The sequence below is a fragment of the Venturia canescens genome, chromosome 10, assembly GCF_019457755.1.
Source record: "Venturia canescens isolate UGA chromosome 10, ASM1945775v1, whole genome shotgun sequence".
NCBI lineage: Eukaryota > Metazoa > Arthropoda > Insecta > Hymenoptera > Ichneumonidae > Venturia > Venturia canescens.
In genome coordinates, this window is record NC_057430.1 from 3,807,841 (window position 1) to 3,820,179 (window position 12,339).

Genomic DNA, 12,339 nt, shown 5'->3' on the forward strand with positions numbered 1-12,339 from the left:
CGTTTTTTACGTTAAACGAGTCATGATCATGACAAAAATGAAAAATGAAAAATTTCCAAGTTTTTTCTACATTTTTCCCATAAATAAGGTTGAAATATACAAAAAAAAAATTCCGAAAGTTTTTGATGAAAATTGATTGTTTTTCTTAAGGCTTCCAACATTGAGAGCTTCTGAAAAACAATAAATTACCTTTTTTTTCCTATTTTTTTAAATTCACGACAAGGATGGAATAAAAAATGGATCTTCAAGATTGCAACGGACCCTTGTAGGACATTATTCCAATTTTCAGAACTGCCCTTGAATTTCCTGTGCGACCATTGGTTGCTGAGATATCGTCGATCAAAGACAAAAGAGTTTTTCATTCAAAGTTCAACATCTCACCAAAAAATGGTCCTACCCAAGTTTTAAAAAAAGCAAATTGAAGCCTAATAAATCAGCTGTCCGGTCCATACCATGGCTTAGTTGAGAAAAATAAATCTACGCTTATGGAATTGATAAAAAAGCATAAAAATTTGCTGTTTTTTTCTCGCACTTTTTCTCAAAATTGCGCACAACATGTAGCTCTGCATTTTTTCCGTCATAAGATCTTGAAATTAGAAACCTGAAGCTTCAATATGCGTTTTTTTAGACCTCTATACGACCATTTTTCAATGAAATACAACATTTTAAAAAATTACTAAATCATGCAGAAAAATTGATATTTAAATCCAAGTTCATGCTTACAGGCACGTCTTCCTCTTACCGGACATAGCTACGGCTTTGCGTAGATTTTTTTTTTTATCATTTGGAACCGTTTTGGGGGGCGGCGCGATCAATTTTCTTTTTACCCATATTAAGGGCCACCCTAATGCGCATACTGTCTCATTCTACACGATCGCATCGTTGAATACAATCCTGTGAGTGTTGGGGTGAAAAAATTGGTATAAAGTCATGGTGATGATTTTACTAATCGTCAGTCGAGATGGACTTTATCGTTGATCTCCAGGGTTACAAGGGCTCACGCAATGAATTTATCCCGAAAGAAATATCAATTATTCGAGCCAACGACAAAATTTGTAAACCTCTAACGCTGTTCTTCAAATCACCATATACTTGGGACGCGCTACCCGGTCGATATAAAATAACAAACAAATGGTTGGAACGAAATGTTCACGGGATTTCATGGGACTATGAGGGTCTACCATACACAACAGCGAAAATAATCATTCAAACAATCTTACAACGAGCTCGTGCTATATACGTGAAAGGATGTGAAAAGTCTTTGTGGCTGAAGAATTTCTTGGATCTGTCATCGGAAATTATCGATATGGAGACTCTGGACTGCCCATCGTTGCAGAAGTTGCCGAAAAGTCGCCTCGATTGTCCTCACCATCACCATAACAATCCGAAATACAATTGTGCGTATGCGAATGTGAAATCGCTCAGAAGTTGGTTATATGTATATCTAGCATTGTGTGAACGAGGGATTTTCAAATAAACAAAACATTTCTACCATGAGACTTTTTCCATATTTTTATTGCAAGCCCTCCTCCTCCTCCTCCTCCTCCTCCTCCTCCAATTAGTCTACAATATTTCATATTATTATTACTATTATTAGTATGATTTTTCAATAATGATCACAATTATACATTTTTTTCTCTTCACGAAGATTTTGGAATATGTTTGAACAAAATTTTACTCCACTTGTCGGCAAACGTTTCCATGTAGAGTTCTCTCGCTTGAGCCGCCTCCAACAGCTGTTTGAATTCTTCCTCGTCTTGGTCGAAAGCCTCGGAAAGTCTCCCCGGTAGAAAAACCATGAATTGACCTCCGATGTTGGCGATGTATCGTTTTCCAAATTTCATTTTCACCGATCGAATATGATGAATTGGATGATCAGTCCCGACCTCAAGTTCAATCAGCTTCTTCGTTGGTATGTTGTTTTCCAGCGTGGCAACTTTGTTCAAAGATGTAAACTCCATTTTTGAAGAGTGATTTTTTTTCTCGTCTGCTCTCGAATTAATGCAGCAGCTGACTGACGACGACGTTGCTCTCGATTTCTCTTGAATTTTTAGGGTTATTCCCCCTCTACCTCATGCATGTCCTCCCTCTCCCGACATTTTCTACAATTTTTCCGTAGAGGGGCCGGAGCATCAATGTGATCTTCCATCGAAGACGTATTCCAATGATCATGGCATCGACGCAACGATTGAATTTCAACGTCGGATTTGTAGTAATATGGAAAACGCTCCCACAAAACATCCGTAAAGTCACTGAAATATTTCTTGAACGTTGATGGTGATATAATGAGGAGTTCTTCCGCCGTCATTTCACGAGGGTTCCGTATACAACAAATTGCATAAATATTCACTAGTTGTTCCATGATCCAACATTTTTCACACTCTCGACGTATTGGTCCTAGAGCATCAATATGAGTCGACATCCACGGTGGATTAAAGTGATCGTGACAATATTGATAAGACTGAACTTCACTATCACTCTTCAAATGTTCAGGTAATCGATCCCATAGCGATGGAATGAATTTACCATAATATTTTATGAGCAGAATCTTAGGAATTGATTCGAGTTCATTTTTAGTCAGCATCCAATGTTCTTTCAACGGATGGATCACATACATACTCGCACATCTATCCATCTTGAGAATACTTTTCATACTGAAGTCTTGAAAAAAAAAAAACAACAAAATGTCGAAAAAATCTTGAGACCTCTTATAGAATTATTGTAGAATAATTTTGCTGCAGACCCTTCCCTATCCGGCCCGCACATGAGCGATGACGAATCAATGGCATTTCAAACCGAATGTTTTCATCTCGACATACACCCAGAGTTCAAAACTCTTAGAGAATATTTTTTTCTCGTTCACTCCGTCTCTCTCATGCTTTTGCTCTCTACGGTCATTCTATCTCTCTCACACCTCTCTCTCCAACGGCAGACCCTTCGTTATGCCCCCCCCCCCCCTCCCCTCCCTTATCTGCATCCGAGGCGAAGACAAATCCGTAACGCACTGGTCATAAATTAACACGATTTTTCTCATTCCATCTCTCTCACACTCACCATCGGCTCTGTCTCTCCTTCTTTTTCAAGGGCCGCGAGAATGTGTGCGACACACACACACGGCCCTACGGCGCGCGGCTTCCCCCTTCGCTGCCCCCCTCTGGCCCTGGCGCTTCCCCGCACACCGCTCCCCCCTCGCCCCCATTTGAGCCAGAACCGGCGTAGCCTTACTACTTATACATGATCTCCTCAGACGGCACAAGCTAGGAATCGATAAGGAAATCACGAAAGAGATTGTCGTCGACTCTGACATACGGTGTCAATTTGACACCTATCAACTAGACACCGTTCATCTTCTCCTCCCCCCCCCCCCCCCCCCACCATTTCTTGGGCGAGCCGAGGACACCGTACCGAGGTTCTCCTCTCCCACAAGATACGGGAGGAAGAAGACAGAGTGTCGGGTCGGTGTGTCCGCTCGGTACTCCGCCGCATTGTAAAGTACATCACTGTTCAGTTGAGTTGAAGTGTTCAAACTAACAGTATGTCGTCTCAAAATTATGATCGAACAGATATAAAGAAATTCGATAAAAATATAAAAAATGTTCCCGAAGTTTTTGGGCGCGTAGTTGTTGCGGTTGCCGCGTCTCGTGAAAATGGAAAAAATCCACGAACGTTCAACTCTCGAGACATTGGCGGGGTCATTAAATCTGTGTATGACTGGCCGGTACCTGATAAAAGGCGTGATTACATGAGGAAATTTGTAAGCAAGAATAGCGATTCCATGAACGATTTCATCAGCAGTCGGAAGATAACTTCAAAACGAACCGAAAATAGTGAATTGTAAGTATTATGTTCATCTCTTTTCTCCTGTATTGAATTGCATGCGTACTTGAACCCATATTCATTATGAGTCAATGAGTCCATATTAATATTCATTATGAGTCAATGGGTATGGGTCAAGGGTATAGGTATTTCCTCTTATTTAATTACTAAACTTGAAGGTTACCATAAGAAAATGGAAGAAATATTTTTTACATTTTGTTACAGTAAAAGTTTTTACGATATTGGAAGTGCAGCTGTGCAGTACGAAAAGATGAAATCAGCGGGTTATGCGAATGGTGGAAGAGAAAAGAACCAGGTGAATGTTTCATTTATTTCGTAATATCGATAAATACGAACAGTCTTCAATCATCATTGGTATCAGGCCATTGAAATCTCTAGTAGAAACTATTTGAAAATGATATAACGCATCGAGATTCAACGAAATATTTTTTATCACGTCCCAAGGGAGGGTATTTTCGTAATTGAAAATATTTCCGGATAGCTGACAACGAACCTGGACCCAAAATGGAAATTCTAAGAATAATATCTTCGTTCGAATTTTCAAAGTACGATCATAGAACATCTAATTTTCGTTTAACTCTAATGAATTCTACTAATTTTTTCGAGTTCGGGGCCAAATTGAATTTTTAATTTTAAATGTATTTTTAACCAATTCATTACTTCCTCGTGAAAATGGGGGATCCCACTATTAATAAATATGTCGCTTCTCTCTTTCATTGGTGCAGTCTATGGAACCATCTACATCGAGGGATCTCTTCGCTTCCAATTCAACTCCACGTTTGGCGCCTTCTCAATCACCCGAGTTTCGCGGATTCTCAAACGAGGAGACGAAAAATATTTTAAAAAAAAGAAATTCACGTAAATAAAAAATTTTTCAGTATCAATCTTGCCATGTCTAGGTTCTTTATTTCTATTTCCACTTTTTCCTGTTCCTGCAAAGCCCGTAGAAGGTTGCTTCCCACTACTTTTTTCGTGTCGGAGTATTCATCTTCGTTTTGGTCAAAAAATATCAAAAACTACAGAGATAAACCATATTTTGCATTGGATTCGTCTCCATTTCTGGGAAATCTCAATTTTCCTCACAAGGAAAGGTTCTCTGCTGACGTCCTTCGATTTTGATGAAATTTAAATATGTTATTCTACATCAAAATCTAAAAGACACGTATTTTTTTTTATCGGCGGAAAAACGTTTCTAGGGGTTGAAATCACCCTTCAAAGTTGAGACCTCCGAGGGGTACTTTTCAGGTTTCACCTATTTTCACCTGAGATAATAGAATGCACCCAAATGGATAATTATCTTAATGATAAACGATGAAAAATGCAACTGGTTTCATATCGGAGGGTTGCATAGGAAAAAAGTTATAGGGGTTGAAATTCACAAAATCGTTATAACAAAAAAAGTATTGCACCTATCTCGATGAACTTAATTGCATTTCGAAGAGGGCAAAAAAATAGTAGATACGGGTTTTTGCGTTTTTCTCGCAAATCAAGTTAAGGGGGTGAACTACCCCTATATATGTTTACATCAAATCTCAATAAAACGGCAGTAATTTTTTGTTTTCCTTATTTCCTCTGGTCGTGATACGTTTTTCCTTATTGATAATTCTGACTGATTTATATTTGGCAATGAGATAACACAGGCATACGATGAGAGCTTACACATATTCGTTTCGGTAGATAAGACCAAGATTTGGGATGACGCATAGAAAAATTGCGTAGTCAAGTAAAAAAAAAAGAGAGCGTACAATATGCTTATATCTTTTATTGATAATATGTCAACAGCAATAAATAGAAGCGAATATATAATCGTATGCTCTATTAGCCGTTGTAAGTACTGCAGTAATGATAGTCATCGAAAAAGTGTTTAAAACATAGCGACTTTTTACACCAGGAACAGCGAACAATAGCAACATTTTCACATCCTGGAACTTCACAATGTGAGTTGCAAGAATCTCCAAATGCAAAGTCTACAGCATTTTCAAAATTGGCTGGTTTTTCTTCAATATAACCACTTTTGTACCAAGAATATTTGAAAAGATCGATATAACGTGGTGACGACAGTTGGTTATGAACGAGTGACTGCAGCTTTATGATATTATTTCTCAAATGCAAATCAATATTATAATTCATCAATAGACAAGTATCAGAAAAATGTCTAACAAAATTTTTCCATACTCGGAATCCAAAAACATCGAGGGGTTGGATTTTTCCGGTAGTTCCTTTAGGTATAATCATTACTTTGACATCTCTATTTGAAGGTTTTACTTCAAGTACAGCTTGGGGGCAGTGTCCCGTCCAAGAATCAATCAGTAATAAAGATTTTGAACCAATTTTCGGGAAAAACACATGCTGCAACCAAATTTTGAAATGATCTGAAATTAGAAAAACGTATTTTTTTCATTCGAAAAAATATCTATACACAAACAGTGGGTGTAATTTATACCTAAAGTAAGCTTCCCAGACTTGGATACTTCTATGTACACATTATCTGGTCTGAAAAGCGTTTTCTCCACTATTGGACCAATCTTGCCGGTTGGTTCTTTTAAAACCAAAAATCGAGGAGATAGCAGTTTGCCGTCAGCTGATATAGTCGGCTGAATCGTATAACTGTGGGTCGTAGATGAGACTGATTGTACAAGACATTGTACTTGCTTTTCTCCTTCGATTGCTAAAGTTCTTCCGGAATGCATTTCTAGCTGGAAGCCACTCTGATCTGCGTTGAATGTATTTGACAATTTGTATGTTGCAATATTTTGCTTTACGTCAAAGACAAATTTTTGAATTTGTTGTTCCAAGATTTCTCCATCTTCAATTGTTTTGGATGTAATGAACTTATTAATTTTTCTCGATACGATTCTATGAGCCGCTTTAAATGATTTTATCCACTTAGGAGATGCTTTGAAACGAAAATCAGAATGCCCTATTTCTTTTTGAGCATGTAAGGCCCATTTTTCCAAATCGGAATCGTGCACTATTAAACCAGCATCCACAGCAGCTTTGAAATTTTCCAAAGTGTAACTACAAATTCGTGCTAATTTTTCTTTGTACGTCCCACCCTTGTTCAAATTGTGTGCCCACCGCTGCAACTGTCGTATAGATTGCACTCTCTTGAACTTTTGTTTAACACTGCCCAGACTTAAATTTCCTTTCTTCCCGCTGCGCCAATACTGAACGGCCCTTAATTTGTACTCGTAAGATAAATCTTCGTCATCACGAGTGCATGTATCAGGCGGAAGTTCTGGTTCATGCAAGGCGTTTGCCCACTCCTTATCTTCAACAATTTCCATTTCCCAATCCTTGAACGGTTCTTCAAAATCCAAAGAATTTTCTTCTACCATTTCAAAACCACTGTATTCGTTCATTGCAGTCAACAAAATATTTTCAAAGTTTTCTTTCAACTGTATTTCATCGTTATTCACTGGCGAATCCGGTAAATGCATGACTTCAAAAGTTGCGAGAAGCATTCTAATAACGTTCAAAGGATTTATCTTCATTTTGATTAATACTTGCAACTTCGTTTTAAATAGTCTCGAATTGTAAGGCACTTCTTTCGTGTAGAATAAAAATAACCGACTGTGATGAATATATTCCGCGATCGCAGTTTTATCACTGCTTCTGCGTCGTATTTCAAATCTAATTTTGGGAGCGAGTCACAGACTGAACAGAGATGACTTCCAAATAACACCGTCAAGTAAAGGGACGGGGGGGGGGGGGGGGGGGGAGTTGATGATAACTTGAATTGATGATAACTATAGAAATGTGTCAATATTTACCGAATTTTTGTGAAAAACATAAGGAATAGATATTTTTGGAATTTGTCTTGGGAGTTATTCAATATTAACTAATAAAAAAAATTGTTATCTGTAGAAGTTATCCCATCAGTAATTTTTGGCGGGAAAAAGTGAATTCTTTCAAACTATGGATGTGATAGAATTTTCAACCGAAAAATTTGATGTTCTCGCATTTTTCTTGCTCAATTAGGTAAAATCCATTGTTTAAATAAATTTTGAATAGAATCTTCTAAGTATAACTAGAAGAGTCAGATTGCTTCAAATGATAAATAAACCATAAGGATTGGACGCATACTTTAGGTTCTATAACTTTCACTAGTTATGAAAATGTAATTTCGAGAAAAATCTATACATCATTTAAGATGTAAATATTGAAAATGTGAAGGAAAAACGTATCACGACCAGAAGAAATAAGGAAAACAAAAAATTACTGCCGTTTTATTGAGATTTGATGTAAACATATATAGGGGTAGTTCACCCCCTTAACTTGATTTGCGAGAAAAACGCAAAAACCCGTATCTACTATTTTTTTGCCCTCTTCGAAATGCAATTAAGTTCATCGAGATAGGTGCAATACTTTTTTTGTTATAACGATTTTGTGAATTTCAACCCCTATAACTTTTTTCCTATGCAACCCTCCGATATGAAACCAGTTGCATTTTTCATCGTTTATCATTAAGATAATTATCCATTTGGGTGCATTCTATTATCTCAGGTGAAAATAGGTGAAACCTGAAAAGTACCCCTCGGAGGTCTCAACTTTGAAGGGTGATTTCAACCCCTAGAAACGTTTTTCCGCCGATAAAAAAAAATACGTGTCTTTTAGATTTTGATGTAGAATAACATATTTAAATTTCATCAAAATCGAAGGACGTCAGCAGAGAACCTTTCCTTGTCAGTATGGAGGTTAGGGTGATGGAAAAAAAATCGATATTTTTTTTTCTCGGAGCTCCAACGGAAATCGTTGGTACATCAAAAAAAAAAGTAATTTTCCCAAAATTTCAGATTGTTAAAAAAATTTTTGGATAGTGCTCAAGCCACTTTTCGATATTTTCCTGTTTTTTTTTCTAAAATCGCAAAACAATTTTTTTTCGCTCTCATAGCAGAAAGTGTTAGTCCTTCATGGAATCATAAACCTAATAAAATTTTCTCACTCTCAAAAAAATTTTAAGGCTACCTCGCATAGTTTATTTCTTTTTTTTTTCTTTATATTTAGTTAGAAATTATGAGATTAAAAAACGTGTGACTCTAAATGACACTTTTGGTGGTCCTTCCAAAAGAAAAGGTGAATGTACTTTAGAAAAACATAGTTTTTGAAAATGACATGTTATAACAATGATTTTTGCGTTTTCTCAAGCGATTGATTTCAATTTTTCTGTATTTTCAATCATAGATTAAATATATTTTTATGCACAAAAGCTTACTAGGGCATCGTACGAAAATGACAACGTGCTAAATAAAGCTGTGTTCTGCCTAATTCAAATTCTTTATTTCAAAGTCTGATATTTCTCCGCAGAAAATGTTGAAATTTAGGAATTTTCTAGTTTTTCGTGCAATATAATTAGTAAAATATTTTGACCGAATTCTGCTAGCAAAAAATGGAGACTACTGGTTGCAAAATCGCAAACATTTTTCATCAAACTTCCAAAATCGATCTCTTTATTTTTGCGGATTTCAAAGAAAATTAAATTAATAAGATCGAAATAGGTCTATTGTACAAGGTTGCCTTCCTCTTTAAACTCAAATAGTTTTTGATTGTAAACAAACAGATCGGAACGAAACATTTTTGCGATTTTCCATTCATTAGTCGACATTTATTTTTCATCGAAATTCAGTCTAAATATTTTCTTAATTTTTATGACAAATGGGAAAACTAGAAAATACCCGAATTATAACGTCTTCTACGGTGAAATACCACATTGTAAGGATGATTTTCTCAAGGAAATAAGAAAACTCGGGTCAATATATTGGACTGATTTATTTCGATGTTTATCGCGCGGGATCTCACGTCGAATTGTCTTTACATTCAGTGTTCTCTCTCTCCCCCACTCGCTAGTCATCGTCTCACAGCGGAATATTCGTATCTCACACCATTTTGAAATAGAGAAATTAGATTGACAAAATTAAAAAAATTTTTTTTGCAAAATACCCCCCGTTTGGAAGAACCCCTTCTTTTGGAAGGACGTCAATAATAACTATTTTTAGCGACACGTTTGTTAATCTCATAATTTATAGCTAGATATACAGAAAAGGAAAAAATAAGTTAGGAAAGTTACCCTTTCAATTTTTTTTCAAGTCAAAAGATTTTATTTGATTACAATTTCATGGAGCACTAATACTTTCTGCTATGAGGGCAAAACAAAAATTTGTTTCACGATATTTGAGAAAAAACAGTAACATATGGAAAAGTGGCTTAAGCACTATCGAAAAATTTTTTCAAAAATCTGAAATTTTAGGAAAATTACTTGTTTTTGATATACTAACGATTTCCGTTGGAGCTCCGAGAGAACAAATATATCGATTTTTTTTTTGCATCAGGTACGTGTCCGTTCTCGAGATGAAAAGCGAGTGTTCAAGGCGACTGAGCGTTCATCGTTATTTATTCAGAGAGGTAAATCCAACGATTTTTGCTCTGTCTATACCCAAGAATACACCAAGGTACACTACGTATAAATCAAAATCGTCTCCTTTTTGGAGGAATAAATATTTTTTTTACTTCGGTGGAGCAATCTTTGTCCTCAAGTTGGATAATGAGTTTTGGAGTCAACTCAGCCTTCGTTATTTATGCAGGGAGAGAAATCTATTAAAAGGGTTTGTTGGACGGAAGAAAAATATTGCAAAATATGAGAAAGAACCACATTTTCCATTGCATTGGTTGGCATTCTTAAAAAATCGACATTTTTTCGAAGTTAGTGAAACGAACTCCTTTCACGAGACCAGTAGCGAGGGTTCGAGGCCGCTAAGTTTTCGTATTCGATCAAGGAGATAAATCCAATTGTTACCGCTTTCTGTACAGCCTAAAAATATTAAACATGACATGAAAAAAAAAAAAAATATATCTCCATTGGATTCATCTCCGTTCGTGTAAAATCGACATTTTTCTAAATTTAGTAGAGCAATCTGTGTTCCCAGCTCGGATAACGACTGTTGGAGCTGACTAAGTCTTCGTCATTCATTCGAGCAGGTGAATCCAATCGTCATGGTTTATTGAATGATCGGAGCATACCAAAAACTATACGAAGTAACGGCCTTTTCTATTGGAATCGTTTTTAATCTTGAGAAACCGATATTTTTTAGAAAACGATCGAGCAATCTTTGTTCTCGAATCGAATAAAGAGTATTGGAGCATACTGAGACTTCGTGATTCAATCAAGGAGGTGAATCCAATTGTCGTGTTTCGTTGTACGGTCAGAGCATACCAAAAACTATACGAAGAAACTCCCTTCATTATCGGAATCGTCTCTATTCTAGAGAAATCCAGATTTTTTAGAACACTATCGAGCAATCTCTTTTCTCGAATCGAATAACAAGTATTGGAGCATACTGAGACTTCGTGATTCATTCAAGGAGGTGAATAATGTAGGAAAAATCTCGATTTTTCAAGAAAGGGCACCACTTCAATGCTAAATATTGTTTCGATAAGTAATTTTTGATATTTTTTGGTTGTACGACAAGCGATAGTAACGGAACCATCTCCTTGCATGAATATCGAAGGCTCAGTAAGCTCCAACGATCGTTATTCGATTTGAGAGCAGCGATGGCTCGATCATGTTCGAAAAAATCACGATTTTTCATCAATAGAGACGTTTCCAATAGAAAAGACGGTTTCTTCGGATATTTTCTGGTATGCTCCGACCGTACAACGAAACACGACAATTGGATTCACCTCCTTGAATGAATCACGACATCTCAGTAAGCCTCACTCCCTTTGCGCAGGATTGACGTTTTTTTCGATATTATAAAGAGTAAAATCTATCAATCACATTTTTTTCCTCAGTAAATAACGAATTAATCGAATTAATCCCCAATATTTTGGAAATGGAATGATTCATTGACTTAGAATTTACATCGCGTATTGAAGGCTCATCGTTCTCCATTTATCCATTCACATCAAATGTTCCTGGAAGCAAGTCAATTTACGTAACAAAGTATTAGTAGTAAAATAAAAGAATCGAGAATGATTGGATACTTATCTGTCTTGATTCTCATTCACAAATCGTTCGATGTAGATGATTAAATGGAGTTTTATTAATAATAAATTATTAATCGCAATATTAACATTATAATTTGAAAATCGCCGCGAAACAGCACCGGCAAAGACAGGTCAGAAACACGTTTTATGCCATTCCGTAGTGGATGGAGTATACACGTGAAATGACCGAAAAAATTCACTTTTCCACCAGCCGACCGCATATTTTTCTAGATTATGTCGTGACTGGGCATTTTAGGTTTGAGAATTTTCGTTTTTTTTTCTTCTACTCGAACGAAAATTGGAGACAGAATTTTCGGAAAGTTCGAGGCGAAATTTAAATATTCACAATCACCGAAATTGAATTGAAAGAAAGAGTTGCGAATAAAAAAACTGGAGTTGACGGAAAGCTTTGTCGGTGATGTTTTGCGGCGATTTTCAAATTATAATGTCAATATGGCGATTCGTCTTCGTCTTTAGCTTCGTCTTCGTCTTCGTCTTCGTCTTCGTCCTCGTTTTCGT

At 36.5% G+C, this 12,339-nt stretch overlaps 1 protein-coding gene across 1 annotated transcript; it reads left to right on the forward strand.

The window, feature by feature from the left end:
• The first annotated feature begins 3,469 nt into the window (after window positions 1-3,469).
• Window positions 3,470-4,721, forward strand: LOC122417387 (uncharacterized). Its single transcript, XM_043430863.1, has 3 exons — window positions 3,470-3,834; window positions 4,042-4,132; window positions 4,563-4,721. The coding sequence occupies exons 1-3, from the start codon at window positions 3,536-3,538 to the stop codon at window positions 4,701-4,703; spliced, it is 531 nt and encodes a 176-aa protein (XP_043286798.1). The 5' UTR covers window positions 3,470-3,535; the 3' UTR covers window positions 4,704-4,721.
• Window positions 4,722-12,339: the final 7,618 nt, after the last annotated feature.